Here is a 26526-nt window from a genome sequence, read left to right as displayed (position 1 = left end):
AAAAACATCTTTACATTCAATTAATGCAAACAATTCAGTTATTTTGAATTTATCTTCTGTTGAATATGGAGAGGTGTCTTCTCATCTACATGAAAGTTTTTGCATGTTTTGCCGTATGCCGTAGGCTGAGAATGGAGATGCTCAAAGAGAAAATAAAAGAAATCACTCTCGTGCAGATAAACTCCCACCGTCAGTCCATAATGAGACTGAGGAAACCTGCGCTGACAACAAACAAAACGGGTATATTTAGACATAATTACTTTATTTGAACTTTTTTTCCTTTTATAAATCAGTTTGTCTTTGTTTAGGTCAAAAAAAATTCCAGTGTTGTTTTGTTTATTCAGATATTTAGAACATGTGCTATTGCATATCTATAGTATAATGGGATATTTTCAAGCAATTGCACATTTAAGGACATAATGGAAAGCCCCATATAACAAAATACAAACATGGATGAAAAGGTCAATTTATTGCTGTTATTCTTGCCAACTGGGGCATGTTAGCGTTATCTGTTGTTTACTGTATGGCTCATGCATCCTCTTTATTGCTGTGCATGCAGATGTCAGGACGAATACTTTTACTCCAAGAGGCCAGTGTCCCCATTGTCTCCTCCATCTGACATACTAGAGCTCTCAAAGCCCCCTGTGAAAGCTCAGCATCCAGAGAAGTACCACACACCTCCAGAAAAAGACAATGATTCGACAGCACAGAAAACACAGGTTCTTAAAATAACATTCACACAGCACAAAAAAAGCTTTCTTTCTTTCTTTCTTTCTTTCTTTCTTTCTTTCTTTTTTTCTTTCTTTCTTTCTTTCTTTCTTGCAGTCAAAGGCTTATTCATAAAGGATTTCTTAGATTTTACAACTGCTTTACAAAAATATTTCTATCGATTTTTTTAACACTTACATTATCAGTTCCAAAAAGAATTTCACAGCCTGTTTTTAAAGTAGGACATTTTAAAGTTTGACAAGCTAAGAACTCTTTTTTTTAGAAGAACTAATGTTTTAAAGAACTCAGAATCCAATACTCTTATCTGAAGAATGTGTAATGCAACATAACCTTTTTAATCTTCAAGAGCCATTTGCCATATCAATAACCTTATATAGACCAATAATAATAATAGAAGAGGGTTCTTTACTGGAATTTAGACTGTTCTAATGTATTATACACTAATGGCACAGGACCTTTGTCTCAACAGGTCCAGAAGACGCAGCCCAAGGTAGAGTTGGAGTGTGTCGGGGTGTCGGGACACCTCTCTGGATCTCGGGTTCCTCCTCCAAACCTTCCTCTTCACTACAGAGGAACTGTACCTATCAGTGATGTGTGAGTTCATGCCTGTTAATGTGGTGGATGATAATGCTTTAATTTAACAATGCTGCAGCGTATAATGTCGAAAAGCTTCCCATAGTTTTCACCTAATGTTTTTTTCTTCCCCTCATGTCAGCTCTCATCATGCTGAGTACTACATGCATGAGGCCAAGAGGTTGAAACATCGAGCAGACGCAATGGTATGACAGCATTGTGAAAATGATGAGTCTTTCACATTGTGCATAACCACTGGTTATTGTTGCTCTAAACACCGCTTTTAACCCCGAGGAACCCTAAAGGAACTTTTCACATATGTCATTTAGAAGCGGGGTTAACAGTGCTTTTGCAGTGCTTTTGCTGTGTTAACCCTGCATTTCGGTGCCAAATGTGTGCAATGAAGCAGTGTCAGAATATTACCAATGACATAGAGACCGCAAATATGCAAATACAAACGTTAACCCAGGGTCTAGGAAGTGTTTTTCTAAATAGCTGTCTCAAGTATTGTAGAATATAAAATTGGTCTCATTCCAAAACAAGTTTGAGAATCCCTGGCTCATGTGAGCATCCTATCTATCTGATTAATCCACTGCATTTATGCTTTTGCTTCTTTATCTCTGTTTACAGGTGGATAAATTAGGAAAAGCTGTGAATTATGTGGATGCCGCTTTGTCCTTCATGGAGTGTGGTAAAGCCATGGAAGAGGGTCCACTTGAGTCCAAGTCCCCCTACACCATGTATGCTGAAACTGTGGAGCTCATAAGGTGTTTCTCCTTCACCCTCTCTATTATTTTTCTTCTTCTGCATTATTTAGTTCAGCATGGAAAGCATTTTGACTAGGCCATATATCACAAGATTATTTTTATAATCTATAAATGGAAAACAGGGGAAGCTCCTTGTTGCTTTGACTATTTTACCTACACCAGATGTGGGTGACATTTAGTGCGTACAGATCAACAAACCACAACGAATGCAAACATATTTGTTAAAGGGTTAGTTCACTCAAAAATTAAAATTGTCATTAATTACTTGTCCTCATGTTGTTTCAAACTCGTAACATCTTCATTCATCTTCAGAACACAAATTAAGATATTTTTGATGAAATCCAAGAGTTCTCTGACCTCTCCATAAACCGCAAATTAATTAACACTTTCAAGTCCCAGAAAGGTAGTAAAAACATAGTTAAAACATATTAAAATAGTCCATGTGACTCCAGTGGTTCAACCTTCATTTTATAAAGTGACGATTATACTTTTATGCGCAAAAACCAGCAAAATTGACTTTATTCAACTATTTTGTTTTAGCCTCTGCCAGTACCGTACTCTACGCTCACTCATTGTAAATGCAGTGCAGCTCCCGTATCATCATGTGAACAGCATCGGCTGCCGTAGAACTTGAAAGCACTGCACTATTTACAATGTAAACTGCATAGTTTGTCTGCGTTTGTGTTCTGTCAAAGGTCTTTCGGGTTTGGAACAACATGACGGTGAGTAATAAATGATAGAATTTTCACTTTTGGGTGAACTAACCCTTAAATGTCAATACACTGTAAATTATATGCCCGCCATTTATGACAGATGGTAAAATAGAAATGGCCATAAAAGGCCCTATGTTTGTGAGAAGCTCTGTATTGATTTGACATGTTCTCTGTTTTGATTAGATACGCTATGAGACTTAAGAGTCATGCAGGCCCTGGAGCCAGCCAAGAAGACAAACAGCTAGCTGTACTGTGGTAAATATAACACTACAAAGATCTGCAACTATCTGTATTGATTACGCTGTAGTCTATTGATAAAACATACATTTTGTGTCTGGGTTGTAGTTTCCGCTGTCTTGCTCTACTTTATTGGCAAATGTTCAGACTTAAAAAGGACCATGCTCTGAAATACTCTAAAGTCCTGCTGGATTATTTCAAGGTAGGCTGTTGACATTTATCATACATACAGTTTGTTAAAACCGATTTACCCATAACTGCTGGTAAACAACTGTTGTTGACAGATTTACCCATACTTATAACTGTTTATGCTTTTATTAGAGTTCGCCAAAAGGACCTCACAAACCCCCTTGGAACGATGCTGGAAAGTAAGGGCTAATTATAGCTGGGCCTGTAATTCATATGCTCAGCCATTGTGAGAAACCTTGAGGTTGTATTTGAGTGTCAGTACAACTGTATTTGTGCTTCAACAGGGGAACCTTACCAACTGCCTCTATTTGTTCTGTCAATATAATGGGATCTCACCCAGGCAGCTCACCAAGCAGTGTCATCAGCATTCCCCATCGTATCCACCAGATGGCAGCAAATCACCTAAACATTACCAACAGTGTCCTGTATAGTTATGAGTACTGGGAGGTGGCTGATACCCTAGCCAAGGAAAATAAGGGTAAGTTTTTGGCACAGGGATGTTTGGAAAGAAACTATGCAATTCCCGTTTGAATAGCTATATATATATAATTTTACAGTGTGTGTGTTTGTTTGTTTACTTTTTTGATCAATGGCAATTCAACTATTCTCTCTCACACGCACACCAGAATTTTTCAACTATCTGAACACACTGACTGGACCCTTGACTCTGCATAGCAGTATGGCCCATATCGTCCAGTACACCAGGCAAGGGCTGCAGTGGATCCGGATCAGTGCTAATCTATCATAGTACCATGTACAGACATTCTCAGAATCACGTGTGGAAACAATGTTCTAAAGCCAAATCAGCAAAAGATTTTACAGTTCCTGCACTCTGTGACCAAGGTATCTGATTTTGGGCCTGAACTATTGTTAGCTCAGACAGTGCTTTTCATGACAAGTCATGTGGCATCATGTTATCATATGGTATTTAGAAGCAGACATACCTATGTTACTTCATCCTATGAGCATTAAATCTCATAATATATGAGGATACTGTGTCAGAGATAATCTTGTTTTCTTTTATGCAATCAAGACTTGCAGGTCAAATTGATTTCATTCAATTTTAGCACTTCTTTAGAAATGCTACTCTTACTGAAAGTTTTGAAAAGGAACCAATGTCAGCTAATTCATCAAATGCTGCTTTTCCAAAATGTGCCACATTTTTATATCAGAAATAATCACAATTTTTTTATTTTCTGTATGTAATTATGATAACTCTTTACTGGATTCAAATGTTTTTTTTTTAAATGATAGGGTGTTGCATCAATCCAACGTTCATTTAAAAGTTTTTGTTTGTTTGTTTTTTACATGAGCCTTCCATAACTTCTTCAAAATCAATGCATGCACAAAGTCTTTAAGATCTGTGGATGTGATTCATTTTTTAAATGAAGTTATTTGTGCAATAAGTCAAACTTTTTACATATGTGTCATGTAAATGTTTTGGTGCTGTTTTTGAATAGCCAGCATATAGTCATTGTCGGTCTATGCAAGACTATTTATGACATTGTGAAGTTCTTGTAAAGTTTAAACTGTAAAAAGGAAAAAAACATAATCAGGACTTTTGTAATTAAAGTGTTTTACAGTAGATTGTAGTAGTATTGGTCATATGTTAATAATGATGGTGATGATGATAATGAATTGCAAACCACATACCACAGCAATCCATTAGTGATATTGTCATTCAGCAAAACTTAGCATTAGATCTCTAATGAAAATCAAGATTATATTTTGAAAGAACACACCTAAAATAATCATAGATTTTGCACATTCTAGTCTCTAAGATACAGTAGGTACTATTTTATAAACACCTAATAAAATAAAAAGCAGGAATATCCTTACATTGTAACTTTACCTTTGAAAGAGAACTTGTTCCCACTTTCAAAATACTAAACTACAATTACTGTTACTGCAGTACAAAGACAATTTCATCTATGCAGAAACATGTTTCAGTGTCACTTTTTGTGTGGATCGATATGCATCTTTTAATGAACACAGTAACTAATTATGCAAATATATTTTAACTGTTAATGTTGTAAAAGTAGGCCTACTGCTCATTGTTAGTTCAAGTTAACGGTTATGTTAACACATTTTAACATTTATCATCTTTAAGGCTATACTGTAAGTGACGCAGAGAATTAGCTTTTTTATTTATGAATGTGTAATTTCTTATTATTGAAATATAAATATAAAATGATTTATACCATAGGGTGATATGAGGTAAATTGGGCCGCTTTTTGGTAAATCGCTTGGGACAATAATACAATACAAAATTGGCCTTTTCCATGTGTTTTTATGATTAATAATGACTGTTTCTGATACTTTTGTGTTGAAATTATGTACTTTAAATATAATTATTTAGGCCCTACAGTTATTGAAACATCAGCCCTGCCAACTTTTTTTGCATGAACACTTTCAGGTAAAATGGGCCAGTCAATCTGCAAAGGGAAATAGTAATTCATCATAAATTTTAATTTTAAAACACAATTGCTTATACAGCCACATGACATTTAAACTGCATTAAACAAACATATTTATGTGTGCCATTAAAAAAAACGCATTTTGGGTGCAAAACCACATATTCAATTGTGCAATTAAAAAAAAAGTCAATTTTGGAACAGCAGATCAGTGAATCAATGTCAATGTGTGTGTGTCTGTCCTGTGCATGTTTGTGGTGGTCGGTGTGCGAGTGTGTGGGTGCATGGGTGTGCGCACACACACACACACACACACATTGTGTTTTCAAGTTTTATGGGGACTCTCCATAGTATATTATATCCCCCTACACTGCCCCTACCCCTAAACCTACCCATCATAGGAAACATTCTGCATTTTTACATTTTAAAAAAGCACCACTTAGTGTGATTCATATATGTTTTCCTCATGGGGACCATATGTCCCCACAAGGACAAGGATTTCAGATATTGCCATCTTCGTGGGGACATTTTGTCCCCATAACGTAGGGTTTACCAGGCCAAAAACACGTGTATGTGTATGTGTGTTTGTGAGTGACACAGAGGATAGCCCATTTTAGCTGAAACCATGTGGCCCATTTTATCTCAGTAGGTTAAGGTAAATTGGGCCACCAAGAAAAACATCACTTTTCCAAAAAAAATATGTTAATATACTAAACTAACATTACATCTGATGGATGCAATCAAGACAGATATTGTACATAGTTTTTTTATGTGCATGTTTTTTATTATTATAGAGTTATAATCTAAGATTAGTTAGATTTGGTATGCCAGGCTACTTATGACCCTTTCTGGTGCAGTCTTGATTTGAATCATTGCCCCGTCGACCATAGCAACCATAAACCAATCAAATCACCTGTTACTTGTCAAGTACAGTTATGACAAAAGTTTGAAATTTCCAGTCATTGGCTTCAAATTCCAGAGGGGCTAGGACCCCCAAACCTTAAATTGCCCATTTTACCTGATGGCCCATTTTACCTTATATCACCTACATTACAAATAGTTTCATTCTTATTTTAATCTCATTAAAAAAAAGTCATACCAAAAATGTGCTATTTATTTAGTGGAAGTTACACGTTTTTCTATTTGTCGTCTTTGTCGCCTGTTATATATTTAGCAATGGTGGGTAACCTCAATCGTGTGTCACCGTTTACATGATCGTTTACACACACGGATCCTCCTTCTGTTGTAGAACTACCCGTGTTGCCATGTCCGTGTTATATACACGTGTTCGATTGGTGTGTTTTTTACAGGACACAACTTCGCGTTTTTTGCGCGATCTGGCAACACCCAGTACTATCAGCCACAGTGCGCTGCTGCTGTGTCTGTGTAACGTTATATGCATTAGTTCGACTGACGTGCGGCGTATAGCACATATACGACAGGTAGCGTCAATATTTTGTTTGGTTAAAGCATAAATGGCCTCCGGAGCCGAGAGAACGGAGCCTGGAGACAGCGAACAGGAAGAAGAAGATGTATACGAAGTGGAGAGGATTATTGACATGCGAATGGAGGAGGTGAGAGAGTGTGTGCCAGCGCTTCGGATGCCATATTGCTAGCGACTTAGCATGTAGCTATTACTGTCCTTAGTAAATACTACGGATACTGGTATAATAAGTAGGATGACGCCAAAGAAATAGCTGAAACGGACATTTTACGGCCTGTTCACCTTAAAACACAAACTTCTTGCACCGAAGGGAGTGTGTTGCAGCGCTTCGGGTGCCATATTGCTAGCGACTTAGCATGAAGCTATTACTCTCCTAGTAAATACTACACATACGTGTATACTTAGTAGGATAAAGCCAAAGACATGGATGAACGGGTAATTTTACGGCGTGTTCGCCTTAAAACACAAACTTTCCGCAGCGCAGAAAGGCTGTTGCACTCGTTGTAACTTTTTGATGGCCGCCCGCTTTGAGCCATGAGCAGAGGCGGAGACAAATCGAGTTCCAAAGGCGTTGAGCTACTGTTGTTTACATCACAACTGCTTAAAATCTAGCCAAATTACTACTTTAAACACCGGGCTAAATCTACTTACGGCCAAAATAAACACGAACAGTGGTGTTTTATACGGATGATTATTTACTATTGTTGACATCAGGGATAGTCATTCACCGGTTTGTTATTCTCGGGTTGTTTATGCTATTATATCTTATTAAAAAACGGCACATTATTAGTCGCTTTGCCCAAATGCATAGACAATAGAGGGACTAAATATTGGCACAGACAAAATAAATGAAGCATGACCAGTTTCACAGTGTACACGCACAAATAACAAACACATCTTACACTTAATGCGTGGAAGATTTTTTGCTTGCCTTGTTAGACCTTCATGCATGATCTTAGGGGAATGCATAACAACGAGTCAGCATTTTCCCTTGGAAGTCGTTTATTTCATTAAAATATAGCGATTTAGTAGTTTAGGTCATGTTTAGATGTAGTAACCTGAATATTGTTACTGTACTATGGCAGTCATTTTTGACATGTATTTGTCCTGGAGGTGTTTGGAGATGTGGGGTTGGGATCTGTTTAGACTGTGTTTAGGTGCTTGACTGGAAGGCCTCCTGGGTCCTCATAAAAAAGGCGAGAATATCATATTGCACAGACCATTTTCGTCACATTATTACGGAAGATGCCGGGTTGCCTCAGCATATGTGGAATGCTGACTGAATGATTCATTATTTGGAGACTTTTTTACTGAATGTTTAAAATGCAAGAATAGCTGATCGCTTCGTGCCAGACTGCCTCAGTTTATTTTGGTGAGGCTAGATTCAGCAGTGCCTAATCTAGAAATATCACAAGGGTGTGTGTGTGTGTGTTTGTGAAACTGTGTATCATTAGTATTCAAAGGACAAGGGTTATGTGACAATGGAAGGTTTGTTTTTTAGTAGCTTAAAGATGAAGAGATGACAGATAATAGAGTGGAGTGAGCAGAAAAAAAGTGCATTTGAAAATGTATAGTGATAAAAGAACATTAAAAACTACTTTGTTGCAGATGAAAGCCTGTTGGTTAAGATCAATAAATCCTTGGTAAAGTGTGTTGAGAAAGGTCAGTGATTAGAGAACAGATAACGCACAGCATGTAAAATCCAATTTTGTACCGCTCGATCCGCGCCCTTTGAACTGGAGTCAGTTCTACTGCAGTCATTTATGTATCTGTAATGTGTGAAGTAAAGTGTATGTGAGAGGCTCTTCCTCACTGTGTCTTAGTGTATAAATGTGTGTAATTCTGCTTTTTTAAAGCCATTTAGATACATGGGACCCAATATGATATTTTAAGCTTATTTGTGCTAATAAATAAATACAAATTAATCAATCAAGGAACTCAGAACTCGCATCTGTCTCGGTCAGATTATTGTTCAATTTCACTGCTTTCTCAGCTGATTTATTTACCATAAACATTTGTAGTCTGAAATTAGTTTATTATTTTTTTATTTCTTATGAGGGCATTTTTAGAACTAAACGTAGCATCCATTTATGTCTCAAACCTAAGTTAAAATAAATTACATGCAATTCTCAACAGTTATGCCTTACTCATAAAATCAAATTAACATCTGTAAATGTAAAAAACACACAAATTAAATCTGTAAATAATGCATAAGATGTCATAAATCATTAAAGGCTATCCTTGACTACAGTTAAAATAACTGGTTTATCAATGTTATATTAAAGCAACTGACATTAAATATACAAAAATACTGTTCAACCGTTTGGATCAGAAAGTTTTTTTGACATTTGTAATGATACAAAATATTTCTATTCATCAAAGAAGACTTTAAAAAATGTATCATTGTTTCCAGCAAAATATTAAGCAACACAACATTTTTGTAATAAGAAATGTTTCGTTAGCCTCAAATCAGCATATTAGAGTGATTTCTGAAGGATCATTTGACACTGAAGAATCACAGAAATAAATCACATTTTAAAATATATTAAAATAGAAAATGGTTATTTTAAAATGTGTTAATATTTCGCAATATTACTGTTTTACATTTTTTTTGGATAAAATAAATGGAGCCTTAAGGAACATAAGAGACTTCTGTAAAACATTTTTCAGATACAAATTTTACCTTTCAAAATTTGAGCAGTAGAAAACATTTTTAAAAAGTCAACAAATACTAATTTCTGTCACTATCTTGACTGCAGAGGCATTAAACCCATAACTAGATAGGCACATAGATATTAAATGCTTTTATATATCTGATGCATTTTACTTCTGTGGCATTTAATACTGTATTAATGTTTTACTCTGCAAGAAACCTATGTAGTAATAATAATGAGTCTTTTTTTAAATTTTTGTTTATGAGAAATATTTCTGTCTCTCTCTGTGTCAGTCTCAGCGTTCATAACAATTTTCCCCAAGAGTTGTCTATTCATTCCGATTGCAATATGAGTCAGTCAGCAATGGCCTTAAGCCAGTAAGAACAACTCTCAGATCGACTGACAACCTGTGCTTCATAGACTACTGTGCTTTGGCAGACACACAGACAATTATGTCTTTAACTTGCTTGTTTACATAAATACAGTGATTAACCGCAGCAGGCATACAGGAAACTAGCAGTCTAATCTAAGCAATGGCTCTTGAATATATGTAGTGCCTTGTGCTTTAAGACACAGATAGATGTGGGTTTACGTACAACATCCACGAAAGTAAATTGAGTTGCTTTCCAGTTTTGTAAAACCAGTTGATGGAGAAAAGGAGAGATATTATTTGGCTTTGATCTTCAACTATTATTAACCCTCCAGCTAGAGTCACCAGAAATAAGAGGAGCCGGGAATCAGCTGTGTTTGTTACTTAGCAACACAGCGGATAATGAACTTCCCTTTGAAACTAACCTGTGACGCTTGGGATGTGTCTGCTAATTACTGTCTTGATGCCTCCTATAAACATCACCCTTCTCATCATTCTTTCATTTAGCACATGACACTAGTGATAGTGTGAGGTAGACATCTGATGCTACTGCCTAAGCAATGTCTTCATACCCTTAAAATAAAAGTTCACTGTTTTTAGAAGTTCACTTATCTATACTTATTAGGTTTGAATTAGCTTTTATTTTTATATTTTCATTCTATTTGTTATTTTTGTCATTTCAATTCTTGAACTTATTTTTATTTTAGTCTTAGTAATTTTAGTACTTCAACAGAAGGAACATTTTCATTCTTACAACTGGCAGCTGTCCAACATCGCTACCTAAAAAGGGTCATAAAACACTTAACTCTTTTTCTGTGATTTTAACAGTGTTTGAGATTAAAACTGGTTAAATTTGTGCCGTTTTTTGTCTTTAGACTACCCAGAATTTATGTGTTTGTTTACTGTTAGCTTACAAAACCATGTGAAATATGTGTTTGTTTTAATTCCTGCAATGGTTAATTGTGATGTGCATTTGTGGCAACCTTTGATGCTTCAACAATGAGAATGGAATAAAACTGAATGGATCTGTTGTCTGTCTTTCCCTCCACTTCACTCCATAAATTCAAAACTGTGGTGAGATCTAACCAATGCTGAAATAGGGGCGTTCATGAATATTTAATGATTGTTTAAACCTGTATGTTTTCCTTATTGCTGTTTGGAGATTGTAGATAACCCAATGATCTAACGTCTTTGTAGGGAGTGGTGCTGTATCGGGTGCGATGGAAGAACTATTCATCGGAGGAAGACACCTGGGAGCCTGAGGCGCACTTGGATGACTGCAGGGAGGTGCTGCTGGCCTACAAGAAGGCCCTGGCCGAGATGAAGCCAAAGAAAGAAACTGGCATGGTGAGACTCTTGTGTTCACATGATTGTAGTTTTTATAAGAACTTGTACCGATATTGCAATCAATATCTGGTTTACTTGCTAAAGTCTTTATGAATACTGATTTGTATTCCATTGTGCCTAGAAGCTGCCCATGAAGAGTGATCTGTTTGATGCCGACTCAGAGAGTGAAAGTGATAAAGAGAAACCCAAAGAATCCCCTATAAAGAAGAAGAAAAAGAAAAAGAAGAAAGTGGAGGAATCAGACGATGAGATGCCTGTGAAGGAAAAGAAGAAGAAGAAAAAGAAGGATAAATGGCGGGAGGACAAGCCTCTGCCTGCACCTGAATCTGATGAGGAAGAGGAGGAAGAGGAGGAGGAGAGCAGGGATCCTTCCCCTACACCTTCTAAAAAAGAAACAAAGAAGAGGCTCATTGAATCAGATGATGACGATGCCCCAGTTACTCCTAAGAAACAAAAGAAGCTTGACAAGCCTAAAGATGGAGGAAAACAGAAGAAAGAAAGTGGAGAAGACCGCAAGAAAAAGAAAATCAAGTCAAAAAGAGAGATTGATTCCTCTGACGAAGAGGATGATAAGAGCGACGTGCCCTCTGAGACACAAACGGATGATACGACAAACACAGAAACGAATGATTCCTCCAAAACTACGACAGCAAAATCCACAGACAAGTCTGTGCGAAGTGAGAGTGGAGGCGACCTAAAGCAGGCCAAACAGAAGAAGGCCAAGTCTGACCTGAAACTGCAAGGTTTCAAAGACCTGATTCAAGAGAAGAAGCCTAAAAAGGTAGAGGTTTCATCGGCTTTGCTCAAAGAAAGTGGTTCAAACAAGCTCAAGAACCTTACTAGTAGCAAGAGCACTAGCAAGTCTTCTCGCAGTGAGGAAGAGCCTGATTCCAGTGACACGGGGGCAGCCACACCCGCACCCAAGTCAAAGGTCAAAAGCAAAGGCCAAGAAGCAGCCCTTACTTCTCAGCGGCTATCATCTGCATCCTCCTCCTCCTCATCCTCCACAGCATCAACAGCCCCAGTTAAACCCAAAGAGGACGAGCCGAAAGAAGAAGGTAGTGAGAAGAGTGGTGCCTCTAATCTGTTTGAGAAGTTCTTGCTGAACTGTGAGGCGAAAGATCGTGTACCAAGGAGACAAGCGGACCAGAACAAAAATGCAACTCCAAAGGTATAGGTCTATAAAGCTCTGATGGAACCCAGTTTCTTTCTTTTCCTTGGTTTGGCTTTTTTTTCACAAGGCAAAAATTCTCTCTCGGAAACTGTAATACAACCATATAACGGTAACCATAATTCAAAAGAACAGCATTTATTTCTGAAATAGAAATTTTTTGTAATTATGTAATGGTTTTTCCTTTCGCTTTTGATCAATTTAATGCATTCTGGCTGAATAGAAATGTTAATTTCTTTTTTTTAAAACATCTTTCTGACTACAGACTTTTTAGGGGTAGGTTAAATATTAAATATTGGCAACCACCAAGAATGCTTAGAAATGTTTTTAGAAAATGTTAAAAATCTAGTGTGATTTGAATGGGTTTTTTATTTATTTATTTATTATGTTTTTATACTTGTTCTACAGGGTACAGGGAAAAGTGACAAGAAAACAAAATTGTCAAAGCAGTCTCCTGCACGGAAACCTGATTCAGATAAGACAGAGAAGGCAAAAGATGGTAAAATACATTTCTATCTGACTTTCATTTTCATTGGTTTTGTGCTTTTTGTTTGATCACCTGATATTAACAAATACATTCTTCTCCTCACAGTGCCACGATCAGGTCAGAGTCCTGTCTCCATGGAGATAGACGAGAAACAGGAGAAGGGAGCATCCGAGACGGAGAAAGGTGATAAATCAGATGAGCCAGCCCCAAAGACCAAGGAGGAATTACAAAGGGAGCAAAGAGAGGAAGAGCAAAGGAAGAGGAAAGAAAAGATGGAAGAAGAAGAGAGGAGGAGGAAAGAAAGGATTGAAGAAGAGGAAAGAAAGAAGAAAGAAAGAATCGAGGAAGCCCAACGGGAGAGAAAAGCACGCATGGAAGAGGCACAGAGACTGGCAGAAGAAGCCCGGCAAGAGAGGCTGGAAAGGAAGTCCATGACGGAGTCGATAGCGTCTCCTGACTCTACAGAAGACTCCAGATGGAAAGACAAAAGGAGGAGAAGTGAATCACGGGTATTCACCACCTGCGATGACAATCAGGACTCTCAGGAGACCATGGAGCGCTCAGACAAAACTCCTGGTTTGTACTTGAAGATGTTCAACTTTTAAAAATGTCTTGAAATTCTGTTCAATTGCACTAGGGCTGCATGATTAATTGAAATTAAACAAAAAATCGTGATATGTAATCGCAGTGTGCGATTTATCAAATCGTGTTTCAGATTAGCTTGGATCGCATAAATGATCCACACAAACTCATCTGCATCTGTTGAGGTTGGGTCACTTATAACGTGCATTTGAAAAAGCAACATGTTTCAAAATAAAACCTTTATGGTTTAACACTTGAAAATGAAACCATGAAAAAAAAGATTTTATTGTAATCTTAAACTTGTACTGTAAATACATTTTGTATTTTCTTAAATACTCATTTATTTTACAAATAAAATATTACAATAGTACTATTTCTTGTTTTGTATAATATTTTTTAGTAATAATAATCATAATCATAATGAAAATAATAATTATTATTATTGTTGGTATTTTATAGAGGTATTGATGTATAATCAAACTGTACAAATCTGCAAAGCAGCGCATTAAACCCGGTGCTTTTTAAAAATCACAATAACACTTTTTATCAGAAGAAAATTCAATACCATTTATTTATTAAAATAAATTTCAAATCATGCAGCCCTTATTTGGACTTCATTGAGCTGTTTTTGAGTGGAACAGCACATTGGGTCCACACAATGTGCTGTTCCACTCAAAAACAGCTCAATATAATAGGCATTTGCCTATTGTATACTGCATGTATTATAGGCTATGCATGTGATCACTAATATAGTGGGAAACCCAAGCAGTTGTTGAGTCCCAGATCACCCCTGCACACTAGTAACCATGTGTCTCTGACAGATAGGGGACTGCCGTCTCTTAATCTTGGGCTTGAGCTTAAGCTGGACTGGATGACACTGGAGGACTTTCAGAAACACTTGAATGGAGAGGATGAGAATCTCTCTCCGCTAGCCTTAACCCCCAGTGAGTGATACAAACAGAAAAACAATTGGACCATCTTTCATTTATTGTAACCTTGAGTTTTCAGTCTCAATTTTTTCTTCACATGTTTTCCCTCTACTTTTCTCCTTTGCTCTTTATTTGCCATCTAACTCTCAGCTGAGCTGCGAGAAGCTGTGAAAAATGGGAATTACCTGGCAGTAAAACGTGCACTTAGTTCCAAAGAGGATTACAATCTGGATCAGGAGGTATGCTGCTTGTTTCTCTTTCTCTCTTCCACTCTTATTTTTCTATCTCTGACGGTATCTGTCTTAAAATCTGTTATTATGACTTGTCAGAGAAACTGGTTCATGGTATAGTTCATCATTCAGTCCCTAGGCTGACCACTCACTAAGCAGAAATGGGTGTTTTCACTCAAATTAATATACTTCTCTATAATACCGGCAGTGTTGTTAACATTCCCGCTTTGAGATTTGAGATGTGTAAACATTTTCACTTTTTTTTTTTTTTTTTTTTTGCTGCCACCTGCAGGACTCTAGTGGAATGTCCTTAACGCTGCTGGCTGCTGCAGGTGGTCAGGATGATGTCCTCCGGCTGCTTATTAAGAAAGGAGTGAAGGTCAATGCCAGACAGAAGAATGGCACCACTGCCCTGATGCATGCTGCTGAAAAGGTGCAGAACAACACTACTCTATTCAAGAACCTTCAGAATGGCTGTTTCACTTCAACCACTAAATACAAGAGTATTTATATACTGTCTCTCTTATAACTCATCCTGTTTGGTGCAGAACTTCTTGACGACAGTGGCCATTCTTTTGGAGGCAGGAGCATCTGTAAATGCCCAAACTCTGGGTGGAGAAACGGCTCTCATGAAGGTGAGAAGTTTTTAAGATTCAGGGCTCGATTTGAGGGGGGTTGGCATCTCCTTGTTAAAAAAAATTGACATTAGCCATTCCCCCTATAAAACCACCATTCCCCCTTTACCATTCCATTCGATTGAAGGTGCAATAGGTGATCTGAGAAATGCTAACTTTAGCCTGCTAGCATACAATTCCACCCTCCCTGCAAATCGCCGTCCAAAGTTATTTAGAATAGAATGGATGTAAGCTCTGTACTTGTGACTGAGGGATGTCAGAAAATTCTAAGGAGAGAGAGAGCGAGGGGGTTGGGGGTGCATTCCATTCAGAAATGATTATCCTATTCTTTTCATCTTTACTCTTTAGAGTTGTGCAGGCCTCAAAAATAATTGTCATTTGGATATTCTTTATAGAATTCTTGTAGAGAATATTTTTAAATAAATTTGTTGATTTATAAACCCTTCAGTGCCCTCCGAAGGTATCACAGTGATTTAATTTGAAATATTCTGATTTGAATTTTAATTGATTTAATTTTCATTTATTTCAAATATTTCAAATAATTCTGTTGAACTTTCTATGTAACAATGTAAATGCTGTTAATGACTTTTGATCAATTTAATCATGTATCCTATCTTTAATATAAGAATTATTAGTTTCTTTCAAAAAATAAAATTATACTCTTGTGCTGTTGTTTGAAAAAAAAGAAGAAAAAAAAAAAAAAAAAAAACAAACAAAAAAAAAAAAATATATATATATATATATATATATATATATATATATATATATATATATATATATATATATATATATATATATATATATATATATATATATTTATTTGTACTTTAGCTGTTAGAAATTTTGCAATTTTAAGGAATAACCTTTATGTACTAATTCCAGATTGTTGTATTTCTCTTTTTAAGGCTTGTAAGAGGGGCAATGCAGATGTGGTTCGCCTCCTGCTGGAATATGGGGCTGACTGCAGCATCCTGTCTAAACACAAGAACACTGCCTTGTACTGTGCCAAAGTTAGCAACAATGTGATGGTATATGATCTAATCAAAGACCATATGCAAACGTGAGTGTTTTATCGCTGCATTTTTATCTATAACAAACATTTATGTGTGTGTATATATATATATATATATATATATATAATATATATTAAATGTATGTGTATATTTATATCTTATCTCACAGGTTATCAACAGTGGCGGAGGAGACAATCAGAGCTTATTTTGAAACGCGGCTGGCCCTGCTGGAACCTGTATTTCCTCTGGCTTGCCACAGACTGTGCGAGGGACCAGACTTTTCACTGGAGTTCAACTACAAACCACCTCAACATACACCCGGAGAAGGTGAGATACTTGCTTCAAATTTGTCTGTTCTCAGTAACTGCCATTTTATTGACCAAATTAGTTAATCATTATTGGGTTTTCTGTCTCAGGATCTGGCATCCTGCTTTTCATCTTCCATGCAAACTTCCTTAATGAGATTACCGCTAGACTTTGCGGACCCTGTAGTGTCCATGCTGTTGTCCTGAATGACAAGTTTCAGCTGCCCATCTTCTTGGTAAGACGCTGATGTCATGAATGATCCTTATTCAAATGTACAATTTCTTTATTCTATTGAATGTCTGCGGTCTCTCACAATGTACATGCTGCTCCCCCTGCAGGACAGCCATTTCATATACTCTTTCAGTCCTGTTCAAGGAGCCAACAAACTATTCATTCGTCTGGCAGAATCCCCCACAGCTAAGGTAATTGGGACTGTTCCACATTAATATTTATATGAGAGTTTAGATACTACTGTATAAGTTTCTGAACATGCACCAAAGCAACACTTGGGATATGACATCTGTAAAATAATCAAACTTGTAGCTAACTTGGTTACCATTGTTCTTTGGAAAGATCAGGCAACGTTAAAGTCGGCCATGTCTGTTTTTTGAAAAAAGGTATTAAAATTATTGTAACAATAAACAATTAATCTGTGCAATTAATAATTCTTACCACCTTGTCTTATGGTGGACCCTAAGCACCTAGTGGACGGCGTCCCATCCAAGAAGCTCTATCACTGCATTACCACTTAAGTGTGTGCTAGATACTTTAGTGCTTCCTTATTTACTCAGCATTAAGACACCACTCCCAAGTTACTCTTTGCAGTAAAAAGGCTCATTAGTGGCCAACCTGAAGTCACTCCAGACACAGCAGAGCAACTCCATGACCAGAAAAATACACAGGCATTTATACCTTGCAGATTATGTTAAAAATACTCAAGCTGAGACATGCATTTGCTCCACAGTATTTTACATTCTGATTTATTACACTCATACTGACCTGACCTGCTGCTGACAATATTCTCATATTAATTACTAAAGTCTAGGTTTGTTAAATAATGTGAGAAAGAGCATTTGTATGCGAGTGTGTGAAAAGCATAATTTCTGAGAGCAGTGTAATAAAATTAGCAAAAGACATTTTCTTCCGTATAAAATATAAACAATTTTAGGGTTCAATTCTCAGTATTAACAAGTTGCTTATTAGCATACATATTACTAGGATATTGGCTGTTTATTAGTGCTTCTAAAAGCACATATTAGATTCTATTTTATTTTTCTGCGTAACCATATTCTACATCCCTTAATCCTACCCAATACCTAAACTTAACAACTACCTTATTAACTATTAACAACAAACAGTAATTAGGAGTTTGCAGCAAAAGTCGTAGTTAATAGTGAGAATTTGACCCTAAATTAAAGTGTGGCCAAAGTATTATATAAAAATAGCTTCTGGGTTTTCATTGAATAAATTACATTTCATAGAATTTTTATTGATTGTAATTCATTTGAATCCATTTACAAATCAGTCTGAATGATTTGTTCATTTGACTTTTAAAAATCCTCATCATGGAAAAGTGGGAATTCTGAGCTAAGCAAGCTTTATGATCATTTAAATGTATTAATCAAGGAATGTTTTTCTCCCTTTCCACAGGTTAAACTCCTCATTTGTGCATACAGAGTCCAGCTACAGTGATGACACAGTCCTCTTCCAGGTCAAAAGTCATTGCAGGAACTCTCCAAGAACTGAGACTTTTCCCACCCATGACACGTGCTGAGCAGGACACTGTTTAAAAATGGTTTTGTTTTATTTTGGGGAAAGACTGAAGTACTAACAGGTCAAAAACAAGAGTCATAAATCTTAAGTGTGACTTTAAATTCCTGCTTGGTTAAGTGTTAAGAGTTTCCGGAGATCTGTTTTTTGAATGGCAACTGCATCACACATGAGGGCAGCATGAAGTTTGACACATTGAGCGAGCGTGTATCTTGTCATTTGTAAATCTTGTTTGTAAAGTGTTCCTTTTTATTTTATTTTTCCTTTTAAATAGAATAATTTATCACTTCAAATTCACCCACGGTTTTATGTTCTGTGTTTAACCCGACCACACACTAGTCTGATGCGTTTCTGTCTGCATTGTTTCTGCAGAGTGAATGACAGAATGAATGAGCAGTTCTTGTCTCCCTGTTGCTTTGTGCTCGTGGAACTGTGACAAGACTGGACCCAAGTGTGACTTTGAACACCAGAGTGGGTGCTTTTTGTTTCCTGAGAATGTGATGGTTTTTAAAAAGCATGAACTAATGGTGTGAATCCTGAATTGGACAAAATTATGCCATTTATAGTTGTATGAATGTATATGTTTGGTTTGTGAGGTATTTTAAGGGCTAATTTGTGTTTTCATTGAGAGGAGGATCCACACAGTTTAAAGTCATCTAAGTAGGAGTGATTAGTAGAACAGGTTCTTTTTAATGCTGATTAGTAGGGAACATGACCCTCTTTGTGTTTGAACCTATGTGTCGTCAGGCAGGTTGTACATCAGCTCAGTTTAATTTCTTATTAGATTTTGCATTTTACTTTAGTTTTATAACTGTTAAAATGGCAGCACATGAGTTCAGGTTCTCTTCTCGTACTGATCATACAAGTAACGTAAGTAGTTTTCATAAAATCGTTTATGACTGAAGTCATATTGGGAATTTACAGATGGGCTCATCCTGAAAGAGTTTTAGAAGTGCAGTGAGGAGTTATTTTATTCTGTTGTTCATGGCCTACCTCTCTTTGTCCCGTCATTGTACTATTAGTAAGTGAAAGACTGCTCATTGATTCACTTCCTCTTTTGACTACAGTAAATAAACTGTACATATATTTCCATAACAATCAATATTTTGTCTTCATTCCTCTTTAAAATAGCGACCTTAAAATTAAAAATGAATGAACAGGGGTTCTCTTACCTGGCGCAGCATTAGAGTTTTTCATCCATGTAGTTTAATTTAATATACACATTCATTCTAACAAGGAAGACTGTATTTCAGAACAAATGCATGTTAGAATGTGTTCAGATGTGAAAGATGATCCTTAACCAATACATTAGAGATTTGTTGTGATGGAAATGTCTTTACTATATATTCTATAAGGGCAGTGAGAAAAAAACATGGAAATAAGTCCAGAGGTCTGTACCATGATGGTAGTTGAACAAATTCAGGGTTACAGGATCAGTTTCAAGTTGACAAAACCAAACAAATCCAATCAGGCTTCACAGGTACCTTTAATGCTATTCGTCAACCAACTAGAGTGTTTGTGCATAAAAATGTGACATACTTAGCTAACATCGTCACATGCCTTAAAACAGAACGATCAGTCTATGACATGAAGTACTGTAAGAGCAATTTTAGAGCTGATATGCTTTTGAACCACTCCTACAGTACTTTGATGTTGTACACCAATCAAGTTGCACCACCTCAAGTCAATCACGCCTATGGAAACTGCGATTCACTTCTCTCTTCTGCTGAAGATTGAAAAATATTAGGGATTTAAACATTTACACAGCATGAAGAAAAGAATTGTCCATAAAAGAGGACAACTAAGAGAAAACATCTAGCTATATTAGTGAACGATGTGAAGTTGGTTTATATAGGTGTAGAATTTTATTTTTTAACTAGATCTATTGATTATCTGTATGCATTCATTAAAATCAAATGGTTCATATTAAATATTAAAATTGCGCTGTCAAAATTAGAATATGCCTACCCAATTTCGACACATTGGCCAAACAGAAAAACATTATTTAAAAAATGCCAAATATTGGATGATTAAAGCATCCTTGGTAATATATTGTTTGTCCAATACTTTATGGTATAGTCCCAAGTTCATTAAATGTCTAATGACATCAAACGTTGGATTAACAGTCAACCGCTAAAAAGGTAATTGTATGACACTTATATGGGAAACATAAAAAAACATCTCAACACCAAGACAAGTGGGGTTTTTCAGTTGGCATTGGTGGACTATCTTTCTGTCACATGCACAATAATATGAACATCATGAAATTATTTTTGCTGTGGCCACATGGATATTTTCATTGGCCTTTAAAGTGGTTTTTTTAAAAGCCAAGCCAGAACAGACTGATGCGACCAAATCAAAAGAATGAGTTTTAAGCGTAATTGCTCAAAAATATTTAATTTTTTTGTGTGCGCTTGTTTGTATCTGTTATACAAATATGTATGATGTTTAATTGCTGCCTATTCACCCCTTAAAATTTCAAATATTAGGCCTCTCTGTACTTTGTCAAAATAAATGTTTGTAGGCGATTGTAGAGCACACATGTAATTTTATATGTTTTACATTTTGACCAATAGTACTGAGTGTCACAGTCAGTAAAGTTAATTGTTTACAACGACAAACTCGCAGATTGTTGCGTAAACGCTCGTGTTTATAATTACAGAAGTGTGCAAGTAACTAAAGTCTAATTTATGATTTAAAAAAATCTCTATGAAATTACGTGGCATTCAGCGCAAAAAAATTAGCTTTTTCTTTTTAACTATTACTGCAGTTTTTTTTCTTTTCTAATTACACAATAACCTATACATATACGTATTCGTTAAAGCGTTAATTTATGTCCCATTAGGATTAAATCGCCCACAACAACCTAAGATTTGATTTACAAATCTGACTTCACTGGATAAAAACTTAAACACGACGAAACATATTTAAAGTGTTGTCATTAAGTTCCTGTTATCTCAAACTGCCGCACGTGGCACAAGCTCGCGATGTCTGGTTCGTAAACGAATAGTTCTTTTGAGTCAAATCTTTTTTTAATGAATCAGTTGAACCATTTCACACAAGGTTCGTTCATGACTCGGTCAGATATGTTTTCGAGTCAACAACTCACAGACTTGTTGAACCGAGAACCGTATCTTCTGAAAATGGCTGATTCATACTGAGCCAAGAAAAGTTGAGTGAGATGATAGCATTTCGAGAGAATAGCAATATCACAAGGTGCATACACATGGAACGTTTATGAACATTTAATGTATTCAATTAAATTTATTTAATAATCAAAATGTGCCACGCTGGGACGCCAAAGGACCACGTGGTGGCGTTAATACGTCATGGCGTAAAAGAATCACGAAATCGTGTTTTTGGTTTTTCATAGGTTTTAACCGGATCTTTGAGATGATCTGTTCAAAAGAACCGATTCCCGTAAACAAATCGGACTTCCCATAACCAGCGCGCGCACGATCCAACGTGAGTAGCGCGAAGATCTCGCTGGCTGTATTCTCCTCCCACGCGCCTGGAACGTCCGTACGTTTTCACGCATGCGCGCCAGGATTTATGTCAAGGCACAAAAGTGGCGCTCTATCATCTCCAGCTCTACTCCGGTAAGAATTTCTCTGGCGTTTTGATGCTGAACTGTGCGTAATTGGCCAAAGTTTTTACAACTATGCCCGCTGCGGAGCTTGAGCCGAGGAAACTATCGGGGTCACCTGTGTTTTTACGCGAGGGTAATTTAACGTGCAAATTTACCCCGCCTGAGATTTCCCCCCTCCGCCGTGGCAGGGTGCTATTGCCTATGCTCTCGCGCATTGTTTCGCTCGCTCTCTAATGGCGGACATGAAGCAGTGCTACCCGCTGACTGAAGGGGGCAAGATGATTTACCAATTTGTAAATATCTCTTGTTTTTGTAGCTAATTAATAGATGTGCTTTTAGACACTAGTTAAATTGACAATCTTTGAATATTTAGTAAAATATTTGTGGCTGGTCGTCTATAGGCTTATAGTTGGTGTTTCTTAACTGTGCAGCGCCCCCACGGGGCACCACGTGAATTGCCTTTTGATTGCCAGGGGTAAACGCTCTGGGGTAACTTCAATTAAACCTTCACTCAAGTGTTAATACCGGAAAGAAAACTTATTTCTCGTAGGAGTCCTAAAGGGGATTATAAGTATAGCCAAAAGCAGACGTGTTTTCTAAATGTATGTTAGAAGTGTGTTTATAGCCAGATTCAAATTTGGACGCAGTGCTATATCTGGGTTGTTATGCAAATATTACATATTTTAGAGTGCCGTTATGCATATATTCGGAGACATTATATACACTTCAATTTCCCTGCAATTTTGTCGCGGGGATTATTCTCCGATAACTACTTCTGACTAATTGTTTTCGCTACAATAACAATGGCGCAGTCTCGGAGGCTCTCCTCCCTCCAGTTCGCCGCTAATCCAATGGCTGCATGCGCCAGAGAGGCCAGGGGTGGGAGCACAATCGACACATGGGCCGGGGCTTTTGCGTGAAGAGGGGCAGTTGGGGTATATTGGGGAGGCTCCTCCCGCCTAGGGGTCTCGCGTGGCAAGTTTGCGGACCCGTTGGCCCTTGAGTTTCCAGAAAATAATGAAAGCCAATGAAGCACAGCGTGCTGACGTCGTCATCCGGTTGCCGTGACAGCGCGCGGATCGCGGTCGGGTGTGTATGTGTGTGTGGATACGAAGGGTCCGGAGTCAAGGGCACGGCCCAGGGGTGAATGGTATGAATCGTCCCTAAATTACTTCATTATTTTGCTAATTAACACAATTGGTGCTCGAAAAGTGCTTTTTTTATGGGGCCATGAAACTGTGATGCATTTTAGTGGGGACCTTTGGAAAACATTTGCGTTGTTGCTCAGAATGCAGACTTGGCACGCGCATGGCGCATGTGATTATATCACGTCTGAGAGGTGAATCAGTACCACTGCATATACTTTCCTCTCTCCAGCATCCTGGTCGTGGCATCACCCTCCAAGGAAAGCCCACAGATTCCAAATGTTAACTTGTTTGTGTCACATCTATTTGAGCAGGGTTTTTATATTTGCTGTTTGGCGTTGGCTTCATATGGAGTCTGTGCTGGTATTGCATAAACACAAGATCTCAGCTGAAATGGGGCTTTCTGTGTCAAATCCTGGGAATGGACCGAGACAGACTCCAAGCTCTGCATTGCAGTTCAGATGTATTAAAGTTCAACCAAAGTCTATGATAAAAGAAATTCATTGTAAAGTTGTATTGCACACATTTTTGTGTACCATTGCACATGGTTTTGAGAGTAAATTGATGCAATCTACATTTTTATCATCACCTATTCTACAAACCAAAATGTCTTTATTTATTTTTTAAATATACATAAAAGCAAGCATTGATTTAATTTTGATAGAAAACAGTTGGGCAAATGGTGTTTGAGTCCTGTAATAAGTCTAAATGTTTCACATGTTGATGACGTAAGAGTTTGTATTAATTTATTTGCCTTTTGCTTGAGTGAATTATTTTGGTTGCTTAGTGATCACTGTTTCTTGACAATGATGTCATGGATGCTTACTTGGTGACTCAATAATTTTGTTGGGGTTCACCAGTTATTTAGTTTTTCCAGAGACCCCTTTATGTAATTTTATTTTTATCCAATGGTAAACTCTTTTTAATGACATCTGTCATTTATTAACATTAAACTGAGCACATTTTTAATTTTTTGGCCATCTGTGGGCGGATTTGTCATATTTTCTTCATCAGTTTGTCTTTCTGTAATACAAGGATTATTGATGAAGCAAATTTAGTTTTCTATGCTTAGTTCTACATGGCTTTGTTGCTTCCTCAGGTAATTGTTCAGCTCATTGTGTTTGTCTACAGGTGGTTGCCTAAGCGATGGATGGAGATTTGGAAGTCAGGGCAGATGTTGAGGAGGCAGGTACAGTCACAGGGGATGAGGAGGAGGAGGAGGAGGAGGACAGTCATATGGAAACACCCAGAACAGAGCAGTCTCCATCTGCAGAAGAGTCACAGACAGCACCAGACCTGCCCAAGGCCTCAGAAGACAATGATGACGATGTTGTATTGGTAGAAGGGCCTCCTGTTCATTCTCAGGGGAGAGTACAGTCCCCTAGCCCCACACCTGTCGAGACCCTTGCTGCTGCCAATGACTGTGCAGAGTCGGCTACCACGGCAACAGCTTCCTCCAAGGCGCCCAGTCCTCCCTCCTCTGCAGCTACCACTAGCACAACCGCATCCACAACGGCCAAAAGCCAAAGTGAGCCAATCGTTATAGATGATGAGGAGGATTCAGAACTCAAGGGTGGCGCCTCTTCCTCCCTGTCGCCCCCTGAGGCTAAGGATGCCCTGAGCAGCACAGAGCCTGACTCTGAAATTAAAATTGCTAGCGTTACCACGCTGGGAATGGACTCTTCTGCAGTTGCCATGGCAATGTCAACAGCAACGCCACTGGCGCTGTGCGCACAAGAGGATATAAACCTCATGATCACGAATGTCACGTCGCTGAAAGGCGAGGGTGGTCCATCAGCAGGCCAGTTGGAAGATTTGGAGGGGGCTGAGAATGGACTGCAGATCAGCAGTGCATTCAGCCTGAACCCAGAGGCCCAACAGAACCAGGCTACAGCCGGCAGACCCTCTCCCACGTTCAACCCAGGACGCATTAACACTGCAAGCCAGCCTGTGCAGAATGGAGAAACGGGGACCCACCAGAGATCTGGTAATTTATCCACATGTAGTTGCTGTGTCATCTTTTATACAGAACATGATGTACATAAGGCTTGCACTGACATGCTTCTCTAGTGCTAACAAAACAGATATATATATGTATGTATATATATATATATATATATATATATATATATATATATATATATATATATATATATATATATATATTATATCTGTATTGGAGGTTTCAATCTCCAAAAGCAGTGCACCGTTAGCCGTAGTGCATGTTGTGCAAAGATGTTTATACCACTAGGAAAGACGGCACTGATAGACATTCTCTCTTTATCGAGAGGAAAAATAAATATTTGAAAACCCTGCTATTTTGCAAGTTCTCCCCCTTACAAATCATAGAGGGTTCTGAAATTGTCATCGTAGGTGCATGTCCACTGTGAGAGACATAATCTAAAAAAAAAATATTTTTGCTGTTTTAACTATTTATTTGTATTATACAGCTGCAAATAAGTATTTGAACACCTGAGAAAATCAATGTTAATATTTGGTACAGTAGCCTTTGTTTGCATTTACAGAGGTCAAACGTTTCCTGTAGTTTTTCACCAGGTTTGCACACACTTAGTCGGGATTCTTGAACATTAGAGATCACTATATATTGTGAGCTTCAAGCCTCCACAAAATACCATTTTGTCCATATTTTAATTAATATTACCAGTTATTATTAACAACGAATTCCAGTTATGAACTGTTTTTTATTCGTTGTATAGTATTAGTTTATATTTGTTTCTTTCATTTTCTTGTGTATTGATATAATTCTGGAACTGTCAGGTGTTGTTATTTGACAAACATTTGTGTCTTGTACATGTAAACATAATAATGAATAAACTGTGGCATGATGTGAAGGGGGTCCACAAAGGAGACACCTGTATATCCTCGCTCACGACTCCTCAGGAAGCCTCTTCACTCCTCGATCCTCGCCGCCTTGTGGTGCAATTAGAGAATTGAGATGTCCTACAAGATGGCTGAGCTCAATCGGTTTCCGGGTCATAGGATGGAGGACGGAGGAGCGAGGAAACGAGGAGGGATATTGAGAAGCACCCATAGATCTTCTCTAGATCAGTCAGGTTTCTGGCCTGTCACTGAGAAACACGGAGTTTGAGCTCCCTCCAAAGATTCTCTATTGGGTTTAGGTCTGGATACTGGCTAGCTCACGCCAGAACCTTGATATGCTTCTTACAGAGCCACTCCTTGGTTGTCCTAGCTGTGTGCTTCGGGTCATTGT

The 26526-nt window shown here is 37.6% G+C and overlaps 3 protein-coding genes across 6 annotated transcripts in view; all 3 read left to right on the top strand.

The window, feature by feature from the left end:
• The window catches only part of aff3 (AF4/FMR2 family, member 3), a 33372-nt gene extending 28579 nt beyond the window's left edge, over positions 1-4793 (top strand). For all 3 annotated transcript variants that reach the window (XM_067443655.1, XM_067443654.1, XM_067443657.1), the window contains 10 exons: positions 125-240; positions 560-719; positions 1199-1323; positions 1445-1508; positions 1933-2069; positions 2966-3037; positions 3128-3221; positions 3341-3387; positions 3493-3686; positions 3835-4793. In XM_067443655.1, coding sequence (XP_067299756.1) covers positions 125-240; positions 560-719; positions 1199-1323; positions 1445-1508; positions 1933-2069; positions 2966-3037; positions 3128-3221; positions 3341-3387; positions 3493-3686; positions 3835-3956 — 1131 coding nt within the window. In that variant the 3' untranslated portion in view covers positions 3957-4793. The remainder of the gene's footprint in view (positions 1-124; positions 241-559; positions 720-1198; positions 1324-1444; positions 1509-1932; positions 2070-2965; positions 3038-3127; positions 3222-3340; positions 3388-3492; positions 3687-3834) is intronic.
• A 2164-nt stretch (positions 4794-6957) lies between these two features.
• mphosph8 (M-phase phosphoprotein 8) lies at positions 6958-19662 on the top strand. 2 transcript variants are annotated; one of them, XM_067443652.1, is made up of 14 exons: positions 6958-7196; positions 11288-11437; positions 11559-12608; positions 13017-13107; positions 13201-13671; positions 14499-14621; positions 14757-14845; positions 15129-15269; positions 15385-15471; positions 16377-16531; positions 16654-16811; positions 16901-17025; positions 17129-17212; positions 18441-19662. In XM_067443652.1, exons 1-14 carry the CDS (start codon positions 7098-7100, stop codon positions 18480-18482), a joined length of 2865 nt encoding a protein of 954 aa, XP_067299753.1. In that variant the 5' UTR covers positions 6958-7097; the 3' UTR covers positions 18483-19662. The 2 variants fall into 2 exon arrangements, with proteins under 2 accessions (XP_067299753.1, XP_067299754.1); XM_067443653.1 differs by having other exon boundaries at positions 6959-7196; positions 11562-12608.
• A 2351-nt stretch (positions 19663-22013) lies between these two features.
• The window catches only part of zmym2 (zinc finger, MYM-type 2), a 41281-nt gene continuing 36768 nt past the window's right edge, over positions 22014-26526 (top strand). Inside the window, exons 1-2 of the mRNA XM_067443651.1 lie at positions 22014-22159; positions 24426-25281. Coding sequence (XP_067299752.1) covers positions 24441-25281 — 841 coding nt within the window. The 5' untranslated portion in view covers positions 22014-22159; positions 24426-24440. The remainder of the gene's footprint in view (positions 22160-24425; positions 25282-26526) is intronic.

Source organism: Pseudorasbora parva, chromosome 5, assembly GCF_024679245.1.
Source record: "Pseudorasbora parva isolate DD20220531a chromosome 5, ASM2467924v1, whole genome shotgun sequence".
NCBI classification, from domain to species: Eukaryota; Metazoa; Chordata; class Actinopteri; order Cypriniformes; family Gobionidae; genus Pseudorasbora; species Pseudorasbora parva.
Note: the sequence above shows the minus strand (reverse complement) of the source record. Positions and strands in the feature narration are given on the sequence as shown.